We start from the raw sequence: 20,310 nt of genomic DNA on the forward strand, positions 1-20,310 counted from the left end.
CTGATAATGTTAATGATCAACCAGCGATATTATTAGATAAACTTTTGATCTCAACTCATACATACTAATATTACTTTACGCTCATTTTGACACGTGTAATTAACAATGGTACCTACATTATAATTATGAATATACTAGCTTCTGCCAGCGGCTTTGCTCGCATTCCCATGGGCTAAAAAGTCAGCTGCAGCATACCCTGTCTGTGAACCAAATTTCATCAAAATCCATTCAGTAGTTTCAGATTGATTGACGCACTAACATCCAAACAAACAAGCATACATTTGTAATAAAAATTATTTTATAATATTTATGATATTAATATTATACTATTTCACATTTATAATTTAATATTAAAAATAATAAGTATATAGTAATATTATTATATTATGTCTAACAGTCGAGACGAGATGACACAGTAATAATTATTCTCACTCTTAACGCGAAATAAGGTACCTAAGTAATACTTATTCGCAACCGTCTGTCGCTTCACATAATTCTATACTTAATTAATCAAGTCTAACTTTCCAACAAGGACACATCAGTGATAACATCTCTCACAAACCTATCCCACCGTTCGTTGAACACTTTGAGCAGTCTCGCTTTACCTTCATCGTCCAGCGCACTGTACGTGATGGAGTTCAGGGCGAGCTGCTTCAGCATCCTCAGGTCCGCGTGCTTACTGGCCACGCCCATGAACGCCACGAAGAAGTCGTGAGACAGTGGCTCCGCGCTCCAAGCGCCAGGGTCGTCGCTGGACAGCACTACAGGCGCGCCCATAGCCAGGTACGAGGCCAAGGGGTGGTTCCTCACATCGTGCACCAACGACAACACCACGTTGGAGATCACATTCACTTCCAAAGCAATGTCCTTCTTCATCACAGCTGACATCAGAGACGGGTGCTTCGTCAGAGCGTATCCGTGGCCTATCCTCTTCGAGCCTAGAAGAATTGCGTCCACCAGGTTCTCATCAACTGCAGTTCCTGACAAATTAGTCTCTCCGGCGTGGAAGTAGTAATTTATCTCATCTTTTGCCTCATACAATATAGGAAGGTATTCAGTCAATGGTTTCCCTGTGTTCTCTTGACCAACGAGATCAAATCCTGCTATCATATCTGGCATTTCCACTTTTAACCTTCTCGTCATATTTAAAGCTGCTAACACACTCTCAAATCGGCTTTTGCTTTGTGTTACAATTAGTTTTACTCCAACGAAATCTGGATGGTCCTCAATGAATTTTGCTGTCGTATTTTTATACAATTCTACCATGTATTCCTTGGTGTGTTTCGAGCCATCTAATTCGTATACACCGTACAAACTTATTCTGATCTCAGCATACATTATGTTGTCATTGTAGAATTGTTTCAGTGTCTCATAACAATACCTTTCTCTTATTGGTCGGTAGGAAATCAAAGATCCCATAGTTTTGCCAACTTTACTGAACCTCTGCCAAACTGCGTTCATATCTTGGTAGTCACAGTCTACTCCTTTATCATTGTAGATTGTTAGATATTGTTTTAACTGAGTATCAAAGGCTTCTGTGCTACTAGCATTGTTTCTAAGTTCACTGACGAGCTCCCATTTAGTTGCACAAGGTTGGTCTGGAGTTTTCGTAGCGTAATAAAAACTCAAATCATTATTTGCGAAGCAGGCATACAAATAGTCTTCATACGTAAACTGTATCAGTACATCTTCATTCAATAGCAACGTACTATGCACATGCAACAACCCTCCTTTAGGCATTTTCCTTATAATTTTATAAACCTTCGATTTTTCTATATCTTTCTTATAAGTAAAGTAGTGTTTAGCAAAATTTATCCGCTGTGCATTAGAATTACTAAGTTCCTTCTCCTTCCATTTCATCAGTATATTATTGGCTATCGTTTCATTTTCATTCAGGCTTACTTTTCCACCAACAGCTGTGTGTATTTCTTCGGCTAATAAAGCACTTCTTTCTTGATAATATTTGGTTGGAACGTCAGCTGTATTTGCATTTATAAGTAGACACAGAGTGACACAGAAAACTGCAGTATCCATGTTTAAACTTTTATCTACACTTTGTTTATATGTGTTCTCGTCTTCGCAGTTAATAAAATACTGTTTGTTAGGTACTGTATAAGTTTTATCTGCATTATTTCATACCCGGGTCAGCTGTTTGTTATTGTTTTTGTAGTAAACATTATTAGTGTCATTTCGGGCCAAATGTTAAGAAACTTTGTCGCGAAGATTTTAGGTTTATACCTGACCAATGGTAATGTTTTTAGTCTTGTTGTTAGTTTCGTTTGTCTATGGCTTTTATTTTACTGACCAAAGGTATTTTTTACTTGTTTTTATTCGGTTTGTCTATGGCTGTTATTTTACTGTTAATTTTTACTGGCGAATTTTGTTTTTAAAACATGATTGTCTAATTTTAATAAATTAAAGTCATTGTTTTAAATAAATTTCAAATATAGTATGTTGTTGGTTTTTTAATTATTATATCGTCACGCCTTTTTCCCTGAAGAGGTAGACAGAGGTTCACATTATGGTACGGATTGCCCCTGTACAATGGACACCCACTTTTCACCGTTTGAGTCGTGTTGTTATACGTCCCATGTAATAGGGTTGGTTTTGTTTACAATAAACTTTACTTATCAAAAATTATATAATATGTATTAGCAAAACTACGTATTACAACTTTGCTACTACAAAAGGAACAATCAAGCACTCACGGACCTCTATTAAAACTTCCAATATATTCCGCAAGGTGGCGTCCGTATCGCGCTTGTGTCCAACAAAGGGAACTTGAGTAGTGGTCACTCTTGTCTTGTTACAGTTGATGGTTCGTGTACTAATCGATAGATGGCGTTGTTATTAGATGTGGACTGACTACTGACCAATGTTAATAAATAGGTAAGTACATAATATAAAATGCTTTTGTACTCTCGTGTTTAGTTTTTTTTTTATTTTCATAATATACATAGTATCATGCCTTTTTTGTATTATAGTCGGTAAACGAGCTGACGGTAAGCAATTGCCGCCGCCCATGGACACCCCAAACACCAGAGGCGTTACAAGTGCCTACTTACTAAGACTACTACCTAGTTACTAAGAATACAGAAGTATCTAGAACTTATTTCTAAAGGAAAATTAAACTAATTCAAGTAAGTAGCAAAAAATGTTTCGTGAGTGACATTCAAGGTTATTGCAACCTAACCCCGTTTGCGTAAGGAGGTGTGATGTTATTACTGCGTTTTCTACCAATAAGTAGTTTATAATAAAGATACTATGAATTGACAACATTTACTTTTTGTTCAACTTCATACGCACTTTTATTATTCAATATGGTCAAATTGGTCAATACAATTTCATGGCCAAATTGAGAAGTAAGTTAAGCCTTAAATAAGGGAGGAGAGATGATAAAAACTGCAATTATGTGATAAATATCCTTTTTTTTAAGGGGGAAAACCTGCTGAGCGAGTATCAGACTCTTACTGACAAGAAACCATATCGTTCCTGTTCCTGCTTTTCGAGCCGGAGCCCCGGTAACCTGGACTTATTCGTCAACTCGGCCGCAATAAACTCGTCCGCGAGGTCGAGTCGGGAAATTCAACCACTAATTATTTTTTTATTATGCATCTCGGCCGAACCACGTGGTCGAGTTGATGAAGCTATATATTCGTATCTTTTATTCGTCAACTCGACCGACATTGAAAATATGAGGCATTATTGTACAGTGACATACAAAAGTGTTTCGTTTCTAATTAAATGTTTGTTCTTCTGGGTATATTGTATAATATAAAATAACTTAAAATTAGAATTAAGGACAGATAAAAAGATGTTTTTTAATCAGACATTGCTCATTTGAATATTAGGTTCATTTCTTTCCACCGATAAAAATTCTAAGTTGCGAGAGAGAGACAAAACTATTTTAACTAATCAGGATATAATTATGTAAGGTCATGATTAAAATGCTACATTTTACAAAACTAAAGGGTGATTCTAATGAAACATCTACGATGTTTGTGTTAGCACAGCACGCATTTTAATCGGCCTAACAAAATAAATCTTTCCATGATATGCCTTAAACATTTTCTACTCAAATCTACTTTTTCTACTCGGTCGAGATGACGAATAAAAAAAAATCTCAAAAATTAACTGGGTCGACTCGACCGCATAGTGAATGTTCCTACGGTCGAGATGCACAATGAAATAATAGGTAGATTTAAATCTTCCCAACTCGACCGCGTGGTCGAGTTTATTGCGGCCGAGTTGACGAATAAGTTGTAACCTGCTAGGCAGTCCACCCATTCCTGGAAACACATATGGTGGACGAAATCTTGCGTACACAAAGCCATACCGTGCAGTCAAAAGACGTCATCAGTCCTCATTGCATGACGTCGACCTAAAATTGTGGTCTTTGCCATAATACCATATTATTTACATGCGAGAAAACGCTACTACGCGTACGATGTCGCGGGCACAGCTAGTAAATTAATAAAACTGATAACATAATAGTACATTCGACCTTTCACCTAGTACTAATACGAGTAATTAATTATGATACATCATAATCTAAACGCATTTTCCGTCAGATAGAATCGTTGATCCCTAGAACTGCAGGCGTGATGCAATTTATTTGTGTAATGTTAAGTATATTATATTATTTTGAAGAATTTCCACTGTTCCATCAAATTGACGGATGCAGGTTATTCAATTGTCGTGTTTAAGTTAATGGTGCATCAATTTGGTCTTAATCATCACTTTTGGAGCTGTCTGTTAACTTACGTGGAAGTCTGTAACAAGTAACAGATAGGGACTTTGGGGAGGAGAGAAGCATTTTCTAAATTCTTGATTTTTGATTGATTTCCATTACAATATTTGTAACTCCAAACGTGGTACTTACCTATCCTATTTATTTCACGTGTGATTTTTGACCCAACCCTTATGAAGCCGGATGGTTTTTGTGACGTCACCCGTCAATGTCGTGGGGGATACGTCGTGGGGGATATGTTGTTGTGATGCGTTTGGCTTCAAGCATATTCATTGGTAAGCATCGCACTGATTGAAACGGATTCAGTTGAGCGATGATGTGACCGACGAGCATGCCTATCTATGAGCAACCTGTTCACTCGGGACTTGATCTTGTTAATGTCTGAGCAATCATCATCATTGCATCAGTGCTCTAAGGCTGTTTTTCAAAAAGATGTGCTACGTTGCTGTGGATGCGTTTGGCTTCCGTCAATCATATTAAAAAATTACTTCGCTCTATTGACTATCGACAAATACTATTGCTTCAAACTTATGGTAGAGGTACTGAACACTTATTGTGTATTCAACATCATATTAATACTAGTTTTTTGTTCTCATTATAATTCTTCAAGTTTTTGCACATAAACAACAAACAAATTATGTTTCCTATATGTATATTAAACGATTATGTTTTTTGTTCGTTACTCACTTAATATTAAATTTAATCACACTGTTAAGTTGTTATTGTGGTTAAAATAAATTGTATTAGTTAAATCATATAGTTAATGCGAGTTCTGGGAAAATTGTCTATTCTATTGAATTATCTGTTTAGTTAAACGTGACATGATTATATCAACCGTTTTCTAGGTATTGGGGTGATGATTTGATCCGGAGCTGCGGGTTTACCGGGGCTCCGGGTCGAAAAGCAGGTGTAGGAACGGGTTTTTTTAGGAAGTAAGAGTCTGATACTCGGATCTCGCCTCACTCAAGGCGGGACAAGTCATTGTATGATTAGCCCCGTTTTTTTAAGGTGGTAGATCATCCAACTTGGGTGAGAAGAGAGAGTGTGTAACACTCTTACTGACTAAAAGCTACCTCGTTCCTACTCTTGCTTTTCGAGCTGGAGCCCCGGTGACCCGCTAGGCAGTCCGCAGCTCCGGAGCCGAAGCGATTACCGGGTTGGACGAAGTATTTTAGAGAATTTTCGGTTATTTCAAGAATTAGTGCGTTGTTATAGCTGATAGTCTTAACTAATTAAAATTATATGTATGAGTATATATTATGGTTATACAAAGTCAAAACTAACGAGTAGGTAATCACTCTATCAGAGAGGCAATCAATACTGATATAAATTAAAAAAAATACAATAACAATAAAACTTTGAATATGGGGCCTCAACCTACGCAGTTCAAGGCCTACCCAAGCATAATTTTGTATTAAAAAAGTATAATTAAATAATTAAAATTTGCCAATTTAAATAGTTGAAACATTAAAAATAATAATTTGTTAATTAACAGCGTTCGAAGGGACTCAAGTCCATCGTGCCCCATTACTGCTTTTTAAAGTATTACTGCTTTTTTTAAAGGGGGAAAATCATTCAATGACTTCTCTCGCCTTGGACGAGGCGAGAGGGAGTGTCAGACTCTTACATGAATATACATACGATACACACACCAAAATAACATGTTTTAGATTTTTTGTCTGTCTATTTGTTCGTTCCACCTAATCTCTGAAATAGCTGGACCAATTTTAAGTTTTATTGGCAGGTAGCTGATGTACCAAGGAATAAATTAAGCTACCTACTATTATATAATTTTTTTTATTAAGAAAAAATAAAACAACTCAAATTATGTTACAAATGATTATAGGTACAACGCGGATGAAGTCGCGGGCAGCAGTTAGTTTATAATAAAATACGCAAATAACTTGTCTCCAAGGTAAACTGGTTCATATCTATGGGTTTAATTAAATACCTGAATCATCTGTTATAATTTTTACGTAATTATAATTAGTGCGTAGCAAAGAAACGTTATGTATACGAAAATTTATTGTTTAAGAAGAAAAGGTAGTGTGGATTAGGCCTCTTCTGACTAAAACCCCCCGTTCCTACTCCTACTTTTCGAGCCGGAGCCCCGGTACCCCGCTAGGCAGTTCAGTGGACTATACAAATAATTTTCTATTTAGGCATAACATTAGTGAAATATTGCGTACTTGTTACAACGTACATCAAAAGACGTCATCCGTCCTCATTGTATGACGTCGACCTAAAATAAATAAACTACTTGGTATAATAACGGAAAAAATCAGCATGTACCTACGTCCCACTATTTTTTTCCGCAATGTCCCGTCGGACTGCCTTGCCCCGACCTGTTAAATATATTCATACTGTTGGTACTTGTAGACCTTCATTAAATCAATCATACAGAACTAGATCATAAATAAAAAAAAATATTGTAGTGTTTTTCGAATAGATCAGATTTTCACCTTATTTAATTCACCTCAAACAACACCCAAAATCTTCTAAAAATACAATTAAGCACTTTACTAAATAACTAACTGTGACACACCGACACACCGCTATAAACCAAGCGTTCATTAACCACGGGTTATCCACTCAACAATAAATGTTTTACGACATATATAAACGAGTGGACCGCACAGTTCCATAGTATCGGCCGAGGCGTGAACACTACGACACAGAGCCGAATGTCCACGGAACATGGACACAGTAACCGCTTTCACTATCTTGTGCCTCCTTATCGTAGAAGCAAGAATCATCCCAGATAACTACAGCAAAGAAAGGAGAGCATTACTAGACGAAGAAACACTCACAGCTGTCGGTGGAAAACAACACCTAAATGAAGATGAAACGATAGCAAACGATATACTCATGAAATGGAAGATGAACGAACTCAACGAGTCCTACATCAACCCGCAACATTTCAACTTCTCTAAACACTACTTCTCATACAAGAAGGACATTGAAAAATCTAAAGTGTACCAAATTATAAAGCGGATGCCCAAAGGTGCAGTGCTACACGTGCATAGCTCGCTAATGCTGAGCGCCGATGTTCTAGTGAAATTGACGTATGAAGACCATCTGTACGCGTGCTACTCACATGACGATGTGCGATTATATTTCTCGGAGACGACCCCAGACCGACCTTGTCCGACTAAGTGGGATCTTGTTAGCGAACTCAGGAATTCTTCCGGTGATCCCGCGGCCTTTGATTCACAATTGAAGAAATATTTCACACTTGATAAAGATGACGGTGAAGATTACAATTTCGTGGACATTAACACAGTTTGGAAGAGGTTTGATAAAGTGTACTTTGCTATTAAATCGTTAATTTCATACCGACCAGTGCGGGAGAAGTATTGGTATGAAACGTTACAACAGTTTTATGATGATAACATTATGTATATAGAAATTCGTTCCGGTCTACAAAGTCTATACGAATTAGATGGCACAAAACACAATAAGAAATATTTACTCGATCTCTACAAGAAAGTGACAGAAAAATTCATTGAGACACATCCAGACTTCATCGGTGTTAAATTGATAATAACTAAACACAGAGCTCAAAGCATCGACCAGGTGCTGGAAGCTTTGAACATGGCGAGGAGATTGAAAGTTGAGGAACCAGATATGATAGCAGGATTTGACCTTGTGGGCCAAGAAGACATAGGAAGACCGCTGACAGATTTTCTACCCGCACTATCTGAAGCGAAAGGCGATATAAATTTCTACCTACACGCTGGAGAGACAGCTTGGCTAGGAACTTCAGCTGACGAGAATCTGGTGGACGCAATTCTTCTAGGCTCGAAGAGGATAGGCCACGGGTACGCTCTGACGAAGCACCCGTCTCTGATGTCAGCTGTGATGAAGAAGGACATTGCTTTGGAAGTGAATGTGATCTCCAACGTGGTGTTGTCGTTGGTGCACGATGTGAGGAACCACCCCTTGGCCTCGTACCTGGCTATGGGCGCGCCTGTAGTGCTGTCCAGCGACGACCCTGGCGCTTGGAGCGCGGAGCCACTGTCTCACGACTTCTTCGTGGCGTTCATGGGCGTGGCCAGTAAGCACGCGGACCTGAGGATGCTGAAGCAGCTCGCCCTGAACTCCATCACGTACAGTGCGCTGGACGATGAAGGTAAAGCGAGACTGCTCAAAGTGTTCAACGAACGGTGGGATAGGTTTGTGAGAGATGTTATCACTGATGTGTCCTTATTAGATACTAATGTAGTTTAGACACTTTTAGGTTTAAAATCTTTAAGAATACAATTCCGCCTTTGACAAGATGGCGCGTATCGTGACCTGTAAATATAAACTCAGTACAAATGTATACAGTAAGTAGGAACTAAGAAGTGAGATTATACTTTATGAGTAGTGTCTGTATTATTTATCTATTTTCATGCAATCGTTTATTTATATCTCAGTGAATGCAATTATAAAATATACGCTTATGTACATAATTATGTCATCGTCTAGGGCTCAAAGTCAAAGTTTTCTTTTTCGACAATGTCTCTTAGATATCTTTGCACCTACGTGCAAAGCTCCGGAGCTGCAAACTACCTAACGGGTTTACCGGAGCTCTGGCTCGAAAAGCAGGAGTAGGAACGGGGTGGTTTTTAGTCAATAAGAGTCTGACACTCCCTCTCGCCTCGCACAAGGCGGGAGAAGTCAGTGGAATATTAACCCATCAAAAAAGAAGGTGAAAAAACGTCTGAGACATCGTAGTGTTTAATTGAATGACTGTGTCTATAAATAATATTCTTAGATAGTTCTAAGAAAACCTTAAACTATAGTTAGTTTAAGGTTGATTTTGCAATGTTTCTTAGACAGAAGAACTGTGTGCTATTGTCAGTTCCACGGTTTATCTTCAAAGACATACGTTATTACGAAGTGCATTATAATCATACTAATTATTTATTTATTTATTAGTGTTACGTGAACTTTATACAAATATATTTTTTAGATCGAAAGATTATATGTATCTGGTTTTAGAACAAATATGTATAAAGAGTTTTCAAGTAGGTAGTACTTTAATAATGTACCTATACCAAATTTATATTACATTTATGTTTATTAAAAAAAATCGTGTCATTAGTTCACTGACACACAATTAGATAGTTCATTGACACTAATCAGCTGATGCGTGCTATGTTTTTAAAGTTTTTTTTTAAATATCTCAATTACTAAGTAGTACGGAACTTGTAGGTCGAGTCGTCTCAAGAACACTCAATGTAAGGTCTCGGATTCAATGCTTGGCTCGGATAAAGAATAGGGTAGATGACTAATTCTTATTTTAATGTCCGTCTTATAGATTATTTTAAAATATTAGGCACATATTTTTTATTTTCTTACGGATACAAATACTTTCGAAGATATAATAATTTGAAATATCGCGTGACGTTACTTCTAGTTACGTTTTATACGTAGAAATGTAATTGCGTAAGAGTGGAAACCCCTAAAATTTGATTTGTTACTGCTCGATGAAAAAATACTGCTTTACCCTGTTTGTACCTTATAATAATTAAGTCGATTTATTTTTAGTTTTATCTATTAAAAGACACAATCATGTAAACGAGTTGCTATGTAAATAATCTTTAATATACATAGGTAATGTTAAGATATTGTATATGTAAATTAATCTTAATGTAATTTATACGATAATTAATGAGGTTGTAATCGATTAAGTTTTTATAATTATGTAAATAATTAATTAATTAATCTGTGATTGTTTATTAAATCTGATAAGTTTATCCTTTATTCTTTTATTTATGCGTTTTATTTCAGGCTATATGTCTTAAAGAAGCGAAGCTATAGTTTAATATAATTAAGTAGATTTTGTTCGTAAATTCATGCACATGGAATAACCTTTTTAGACACCATGGGGCTTAGAGTCCTTTTCCACCAGAGGTGTGCTATGCTACGTTGCTATGGATGCGTTTGGCTTCCACCAATCATATTCATTGGTACATATAACTAAGCACTGGTGGAAACGGACTCAACTAAGCCATGTTTTTCATATGGAAAGACGAATGCTATGGATGTGTGTTAAAGATGGCTTCTTACTATCGATACATCGTATACTCGAGCTGCGCATCATCCTCGCACAGCTACATAGCTTAGTATCAGTGGAAACGGCCACATAGTTTCACAGCTTAGCTATTACATCTTCGCAGCATCACATCTCTGGTATAAAAGCACCCTTAGTCTGACGGTTTGACCTGAGAGCTAACCTATGTCAACAGTTTTCATTAGAAATGTATAGTTTAGAAAAACATGTTTATAAGTCTAGATAAATTATAGGTTCATTAAGTGATGTAATTATGATAATTGTTACGTCAACAGTAGGTACTCAAATGTAGATAGGTAATGACCTGTTCTGGGAATCGAACCTAAGAAGACAGTTTACTTGAAAACAGGCGTACAATACTTATGTAGGTACCCAAGAAGTACTTTACACCAGCTATGTGTATGAGTCCCATTTAATAGGGGCGCCCCTTTTTCCACACACTGGACACAATTACAGACTCAATACCACGGTGAGAAACCTAAACAAATTAAATTAGATTACCTTACCCGTCCCGATTACCCAAGACAGATGTCTTGCTCAGCAACCGCACTAGCGACCCCTTGACCAACGAGGCAGTCAACAATATTATCACTGTCATCATCATCAACATCAACCTATAAGTGGCCACTGCTGACCAAAGCCTCTTCTCACACGGAAAAGGTTTGAGCATTAATCACCATGCTTGCTCAATGTGGGTTTGCGATTTCAAACTTATAATCAGAAATTATAAGCCCAGGTTTCCTCACGAATGTTTTATTTCCCTGTTGTATCATTGTAAATACATAATATTTTAATTTCTAAGAATAGTGATAGGTACTATCCCGGATCATAGGAAATCTAATGCGTAAGACGCGTTGTCGTATTATTTATCAATAAACGTTAGCAATAATCATCTTTAATCAACATGTTTGTTTTGTATTATTATGTTAACGGGACTTTTATTTTATAGGAACCCAAGTCATTCGTATATTATATGTAAACACAATTATCAAATGTTTATGAATTACCTACACTTACTTATAGAAATAGGAGTTCCCAAGCGGAATCAAACTCTCGACACGTTGGGCAGCAGATTTATTTAGAGTGACCAGCCAAATAGGAATCTATATAAAAAAATATTTATGTTTATAAGGATATATAATTTTTATGGAACAAACCGGTAAACGAGCGGACAGTTCACCTGATGGTAAGCAATCGCCGCCGCCCATGGACACTTGAAACACAAGTATGGGCGGCAATTTTGAAACACCAGAGGCGTTATAAGTGCGTTGTTGGCTTTTTGGGGTTTAGATTTTTAAGATTGAATCGGGGATTGGGAAGATTGGGAACCTCAGTAAGTAACTCCAGTAACCTCAAGGTTGTTTCACGTCGGTTTTTTGGTAAGACGCACGGTCTTATCACTCTCCAATCAAGCCAGCCCATTCGTGATGACGCATGGCTCTCCCACACTTGAATTCCATGCTTTTTTGATCAACCTGGAACTCATGACTTTACCTTCAACAATTTAACAAGACTGCAAGACTTTAGAAGCCTTTACAACCGCGACCCAATACAGCAGCATGTGGCATTGACAAAATTACAACATAACCAATAAAAAATGTCACAGAAAATCCTACACTACTTCGTGAAACATTTTTCTAGAATCTTCTAAAGTGAAAATTGGCATAGCAAAGCGTACGAACGAACAGACAGACAATAAAATTATTATTATAAAATTGTACGTGATTTTGTTATTATAAGGAGTTTATTCAATTCATTCTCTAATCGATACTATTTCATTCTTGTTTGGAGTAACGAAAAGTGGGTCATTTATTTTTTATAATGTGACTTAGTAACATAATATTGGAAGAATGTTCTCGAAGACTGTTCTGGTTGAGTTGTTAATGCAACTGCACTACTTTCTTGTTCGATCTTTAGATTTAGTGAACAGGTCACACTCTGAAGAACATTAATTACCTTGACTTTAGTATTTAAATAAACGGCTTTAGTTAATTAGTTGCTATGCTATCAGCTTATTCAAGATTAGTATCAATCCATGCTAGATACTAAGGAAGCTGCATTTATAGAGTTTGTTTAAGAAGAGAAACTCATCCAATGACTTCTCTGCCTTGGGTGAGGCGAGAGGGAGTGTCAGACTCTTACTGACTAAAAACCACCCCGTTCCTACTCCTGCTTTTCTAGCTGGAGTCCCGGTAAATCCGCTAGTCTCTATAAATATCTGAGGCCTTAATACGATTTTGCTTTATGTTTATGTATAACGAGAGCGCGTTCGGCGCCGTGATTGGCCGGCGCGAATTAACCAACCAATCAGAGTGCCGGACGCGCTCTCGTTTCGATCTCGTTAAACGTAAAACAAACTCGTACTAAGGGTTTAGATATTTATAGAGTTCCATTGCTTTCGAAATACATATTTGGAAAGGTTAAGAAAGAGACATCGAAGTTATCTATTATAACGTCATTGTAAGACCTTATTAGTTAAAGATAACCTCTGCTGACCGACATAGATTTTTGTAGAAATGAGAATTTACGTACTTACCAATAAACAATAAGGAAGTAAGTATAACTTCTAGTGTGGGAGAGCCATGCTTCGGCACGAATGGGCCGGCTCGACCGGAGTGATACCATGACCTCACAAAAACGCTTGCGTTGTGTGAGTGAGATTATCAATCAGAGACCCAGCTACCCCTTTCCCAATCCCCGATTCTCCAACAACTCTTAAATTTCTAACCGGCAACGCCCTTGTAACGCCTCTGGTGTTTTAAGTGTCCATGGGCGGCTGGCGATTGCTTACCATTAGGGGAACCGTCTGCTCGTCCATCGGATTTTACCATAAAAAAAAACTTAAAATCATTGACCACGGTTTACCAACTTAAATGAATGGAGAAAAGCTCTACTAGTTTCAAGTTATAGAGTAGGAGTAAGAGTGCGCATCGTCGCCGCGTCTGCGCACGCTGCTCATGATGGACAGTCCCTCTGTGACTCGGGAACGTAAGTAAACCGTGATTTTTACTTAATTAAATATGTCCCACGATAGTTATTTTACAAAAATAAGGAAAAAGTAAGTAGATATGCAGAGGAGATATCTAGGTAAACATATTTTATTTTCTTATTTTTTTCCTGTTCGTATTGGGGTATGAATTTACCAACTGGAAACTTACCAAAACAATTACTCATTGGAAGTTTTACTTTTTTCGCAGGAACACACAGTCGGATAACCTAAGTCGGTTAAAAATCTTACTGTATATAAGTATACATATGTGCCTCTACCTACCACTTTTACTTAATTTTTTCTGTGATTATAACGGTAAGAACTCGCTACAGTTTTAGAAGTTTACTTGTTTTGAGATATTGGGCTGCAAACTATGAATAACATAACAATAAGCATAATATGAATAACCTGATGGTGAGAAATGGTACAAGTTCTGCAACGTCACGCCTTTTATCGCCAAAGGGGTAGGCGGAAGTGCAGCTACACATTACACCACTCGACCAACGAGGCAGTCATTGGTAAAAGTTCGTGTGTTAAATGTATGTACGATGGTGAACCACCCCATGGTGCCATGAAATAGAGGAATGAGCCTATAGCCATACACTGAGCATACTTCCACATTCTATGGTATTGCTAGGAATTGAAGAAAGGCCTAAGAAGCCCAAGTTACTCTTCTGAACAATTTCAAATGGAAGTCTGCCAGGTAGACAAATGGTATAAGCCGGTAAAAGAGCATACAGACCACCTGATGGTAAGCAATTGCTGCCGCTCAGGGATACCTGAAACACCAGAGGCGTTATACGTGCGTTACCGGCCTTGAGGGTTAGGGATTTGAAAGTTATTGGGGAATAGGGGATTGAGCTTTCGGTAATTTCACTAAGAAGCCCAAGTTACTCTTCTGAACAATTTCGTTTTCAATTAGCGAACAGATCAAACCAAATATACCTAATATAGTTACTTAAATACACAATATGTTTACGTGGGTTATTAATATAGCTTTAGTCTCGAGATTTAAAAACAATGTCAACGTCACGCCTTTTATCCCCGAAGGAGTAGGCAGAGGTGCTCATCACGGCACGTAATGCCAGTGTATAATGTAATTTAAAAACAAAGCTGATTAGGCATCAAATTTTATACTGTAATAACTTCTTGTAGGACGTGCTTTTAAATATCAGGTTCAGGTTTATTAGAGAGCGTTGCATCCATCCCGATCTCTGTAATTACCTATATTTTTTTTATACTATTACATTATCCAATCACTGAAAATAATATAATGCACTTTGATACTGCTTTACGTCTATTGCGTTACAGCTATATGTTCAGTTGAAAACCAGTGTCAGGCACTAGATGTCTGGCATTCATGCTGAACTGGACCATTTTTGGTGCAACCGTCGAGAATTTTTAGTGTTTTTGTTTTGTTAATATTTATGTATATCCACATTTATTATATTTTTATTATTCTCTTTCTTACTTTATTTAGCGTGTACTGTTTGTACCTGATCTTGTACCAAATAAATGATATAGTAAAAATGTGCAGAAAAACAATTGTTGCTCATAGCATTGTTCAGGCGTCTTAATCGTTACTATAGTCAGCACTAGTCTAGTAGTCCTGATCCTGCCAGGTGGAAGTGGACGTCTGCCAGGTAGAAAATAGTATAAGCCGATAAACGAGCAGACGGATCGTCTGATGGTAAGCCATCGTCGCCGCTTAGGGACACATGAAACACCAGAGGCGTTACAAGTGCGTTGCCGGCCTTTTGGGGGTTAAGAATTTAAAGGTTATTGGGAATCGGGGATTGGGAAGGGGGCCTCCGGTAACCTTACTCACACAACGCAAGCGTTGTTTCACGTCAGTTTTCTGTGAGGCCGAGGTATCACTCCAGCTTTTTAAAGAGATTTTGCATATATAATAAATCTACTTTTATATACATACAATAATTCCTTAATTCAATAATGGTACAAAAAATGCATGAATCATGGAAACAGCTTGCATTATCTGTAAACTAAAATTAGTATCGTTAATAGCTGCGCCGTATAAATAACACAATTAGTTCTATTCACGGATGAGCAGCATTTTGTTACAAGGCAGGTTACACAGAAGGCGAATATCAGTGATCGGTTTTATCATAAAAAGTAGAGACAATATTTTGACATTATATAGTCCACTACGGGTCTCGGAGGTTTGTTGAGGATAACATAAGAGAGTTAGTCATAATATCAACTAGTTTAGGTGTGGGAGATCCATGCTTCGGCACGAATGTACCAGAACCACCGCAGTGATACCACGGCCTTCAAGAAAACAGATGTGAAACATCACTTGCTTTGTGTTTTGTTGTGTAAGTGAGGTTACCGGAGGCCCAATTACCCCCTTCCCAAACCCCGATTCCCCAACAATCCTTAAATTCCTAACCCCCAAAAGGCCGGCAACGCACTTATGCGTTACAAGGTGTTTCGGGTGTCCATGGGCGGCGGCTTTCCATCAGGTGATACGTGTGCTCGTTTACCGATTTATGCCATTAAAAACAAAAAATATTTTCGCCCCTGAATAAAATAAAATACTGTTCTATTCGATCGTCACCAAATGGTAACAGGCAAAAGTGGAGGATGGCATAATAAAATTTTAATTTAAACCTTAAATAAATCATATTTTACTTTATATGTATTACTTGTCCTTCTGTCCATTCCTGCCCAGTGGTATCACCGTCAGTGTCGGCGCCGCAATCGCAGCGTGAATGTTCACAGTTGTGCACCATTACATCTCTGTCGAGCCCCTAATTAGCTGCACTTGCAGTTATACAGCGGCGCATACCTCGGGAATTGAGATTTTTGCTTTTAACTATAGAAGTTTTAGTAGATGAAATAATCAAGTACACAGTTTGATATGATAAGGACTGTCTCGTTGATTAGGATTGCCTCCTTGAATGAGTAGTTTTTTTTTATGAAACACACCGGTAAAGGAACAGACGTATCACCTGATGGTAAGCAATCGCCGCCACCCATGGACACTTGAAACACCAGCGGCGTTACAAGTGACGTTAAGGGTTGTTGTTCGGGAATCAGGGATTAGGAATTGGGCCTCCGGTAACCTCACTCATACAACGAAACACAATGCAAGCGTTGTTTCACGTCGGTTTTCTGTGAGGCCGTGGTATTACTCCGGTCGAGCCGGCCCGTTCGCGCCGAAACATGGCTCTCCCACACTTAGAATACCTTAAAATGGGGTGAATAGATACAGAAGAGGGGCGAATAGGTAAATGTTGGGTAAATGTTCAAACATCCAATCCCCATTCTTGTGTCTATATACCCATTGAATTCTATTCACCCCGTTTTACCGTTACCTTAATTTTATTAAATAAACATACCTAAATGTCGACGTCTTTCGACCAAAGATATCTTCTTTATCTTATGATCCGTAACTCACAAGTCAAAGAACGCATTCCTTTTTTAAATCCCAGCGACGCTCTTATCTATTGACGGCCCTGATAGTTTACCATCAAGTGATCATATAAAAACATGCAATTCGCCTTTTATCTCAGTATCCAAAATAAAAACATTTAAAAATTCAAATTCCGAACTTACACCGTTACCACTCCTGCGCATCACAGTCACAGTCGATCTAGACACACGGCAGTGTGTCCGCCAAGTTCGAGCAAAAAACCGACACACCGGCCGTGGGTTATATTACACGAACCATTTCGGGCCAAGTTCGACCCACCTATAACTCAAAATCTATTTTATCTACGCATATGAAATTTCTAGTATCTGTCGAGATCTACTTACTTATCTAAAATACAAAATTTCATTAATGTACCTACTGTAGGTCTTGAGATATTGACGTCAGAAAATCGCTATTTTTACTATACACTCACTGACTGACTCACTCACTCACTCATCAAAAACCTAGTACTTCCAATGGTCGTATTGACTTGAAATTTGGCATGGAGGTAGGTCTTTAGGTCAAGGTAAAGGAAAAAATCTGAAAATGGCCAAGTGTGAGTCGGTTTTAAAAATAATAGGTGTAAATTCATACCCCTAAGGAACTAAAACAACAAAATATCTATATCTTCCAATGGTCGTACCGACCTAAAAGGTTACGAAGGTTTGTATTTAGTCAAAGTAAAGTAAAATAAGAAAAAAAGAAAATAAACCTTACAAAAATAAATGAAATCCCACCCATTGTTGTAAAGAAATGCCAAGTTCGATAATATTGGAATGCTTCGCCTATAAAAGAAGTGAGATCTAAATAAGTACCAAGTTCCATACACAGACCTCAGTTAAAAATGATATAACTTGGCAAGTTTTAATAGAAAATTATATACTTGACTCATTGCGTTTAGTAGGTTTATAACAAAGTGTGTGAAACTTGCCAACTTGTTATATCATTTTTAACTGAGGTCTGTGTATGGAACTTGGTACTTATTTAGATCTCACTTCTTTTATAGGCGAAGCATTCCAATATTATCGAACTTGGCAGCCTTTCACATTTATGTTTTGGGTGGGATCTAATTAAGCTAAGTTCACACTGACGCGGTCACGGGCCGTTTGTGAGGCTAATAGTTAGCCGTTCACACTAATTGGTGTCAGCCAGTGTGCAACAGGATTTATTGCCATCAATATGTAGACCACACAGGTTTTATTTGTTTGTTTATGACCATTAATGTGTTTATTGCCAGTTAAAATAATGTTGTCAGTTTTTAGTATGGCAACATTGTTGTTGAGACAATGTTTATAAGAGTCTTTAAGCTTATACCAGTATCAGCTAAAACCCTGTCTGTATACCTGGATCTGCCAATAAATACTTCATATTTAGGAAGTACCTACTCTGTTTTCTTTTCAATTGTTCCATCCAAAGGTTTTCTGGAAGAAATCATCATTGTGTGATAAGACCGGCCATTGTATGATGATGCCAATAAAGCATATATAAATAAATAAATAAGTACTAGTTGATGCACGCGGATTCGCTCGCGTGGATTTGTGCCTTACCTACATCAGCTACCTGCCAATAAAATTCCCTTCAAAATCGGTCCAGTCATTTCAGAGATCCAAACATACAGACAGATAGATAGACAAAAATGCAATTTTGGTGTAATTATATTAATTTATCATTTAAATATTATAAAGTCACTCCAATTATTATTTATTAGTCTAAATCTAGATTAACTGTTCTACGTAAAGATAACACAAAATTACTGGAAATCTTTCCGATCTTCTGAAAATTTCCTTATCGATTTCTTTACCTATCTGTTGAATGAATTATTATTAATTTATTATTGAATTAAATGCCGTTGGTAAAGGCACAGGTATTATAATCTTTGTTTCGGTAAATCCCCTTTTTTAAGGGGATTTTCGCAATCATCCAATGACTTCTTCCGCCTTGAACGAGGCGAGAGGGAGTGTCAGACTCAGTCAGACTCTTACTGAATAAAAACCACTCCGTTCCTACTCCTGCTGTTCGAGCCGGAGCCCTGGTAACCCTACTGGGTCACATCTCTGGTTATCTGATGGCTCTTTGAGGAGTGCGCCGCGTCGTACGCTCGGCTCTGGTTGTGGTCGGGTGGCGAGCTACCCTTGCTCGCTGTCCCCAACGCCCGGAGTGTTTCTCGCGACGGCCGGGGCGAGGAGGTTTGTTCCCTCACGCGCTACGCCTCCTCTTTAGCTATATTATTATAGCATGGAAAATAAATGATTAAATACTACGTAACTAGTTACCTATTAATTATTTTTATCAATAAAATTCCGTTCCGTTATTGTTAGTTTGATGATCCGATGTTGATAACAAATTGATAACTCTGTTGCCAAGTTATCAATTAGTATTAAGATAAAATATTTTGTAAAATAATGTAGGTAATAATTAGAGGTCATCAGAATCAAAATGGGTACACAATTAAATTAGTAAGACATTTTGATTTTCATTACGCATAAACTTAAATCTGAGAATGAATCATGAACCGCCTTTTTTTTCAAAATCAAATGTTGAATGATAAAAAAAATATGTGGTACGAAAAAATCTTCAAATTTCTGATCACTTACGTAAGACGGTGACGTAGCTCCTGTGTACACCAAGCCTTTTTAAGAGGGGGGGGGGGGATCATCCAATGACTTCTCCCGCCTTGGGCAAGGCGAGAGGCAGTGTCACTCTTACTGACCAAAAACCACCCCGTTCCTACTCCTGCTTTTCGAGCCGGAGCCCCGGTAACCCGCTAGACAGCCCGCAGCTCTGAGTGTACACCAAGCCTTACCTCAACAATTTTAATACGCAGATTAGGTACGGTATCACTACGACCGAAAAAGTGGAATGAAATAATTAACCGATTCGTTGCGGATGGCACGACAGACGTGCCATCCAATTTTTTTACATATGGCGTATGACACGCGTTTCGTGTCATTTTTAAATGTCTTTTATCTCGCTCAAATCGAAAATAAATACAATTCAAGGGTAAACAAGAAAAAAGAACATTTTATTCTGTACATGGCTGATGGCACAATAGGCGTGTCATCAACTGATATGGC

General features: G+C 37.8%; 2 protein-coding genes across 2 annotated transcripts; one reads left to right on the forward strand and one right to left on the reverse strand.

Annotated features, from left to right (window-relative positions):
* Nucleotides 1–378: 378 nt before the first annotated feature.
* Nucleotides 379–2,152, reverse strand: LOC118275169 (adenosine deaminase 2-like). The gene has a single exon (XM_035593035.2). It carries the CDS (start codon nt 2,032–2,034, stop codon nt 517–519), a length of 1,518 nt encoding a protein of 505 aa, XP_035448928.2. The 5' UTR covers nt 2,035–2,152; the 3' UTR covers nt 379–516.
* Nucleotides 2,153–7,373: 5,221 nt separating this feature from the next.
* Nucleotides 7,374–10,492, forward strand: LOC118275125 (adenosine deaminase 2). The gene has a single exon (XM_035592990.2). It carries the CDS (start codon nt 7,448–7,450, stop codon nt 8,978–8,980), a length of 1,533 nt encoding a protein of 510 aa, XP_035448883.2. The 5' UTR covers nt 7,374–7,447; the 3' UTR covers nt 8,981–10,492.
* Nucleotides 10,493–20,310: the final 9,818 nt, after the last annotated feature.

Source organism: Spodoptera frugiperda, chromosome 11, assembly GCF_023101765.2.
Source record: "Spodoptera frugiperda isolate SF20-4 chromosome 11, AGI-APGP_CSIRO_Sfru_2.0, whole genome shotgun sequence".
NCBI lineage: Eukaryota > Metazoa > Arthropoda > Insecta > Lepidoptera > Noctuidae > Spodoptera > Spodoptera frugiperda.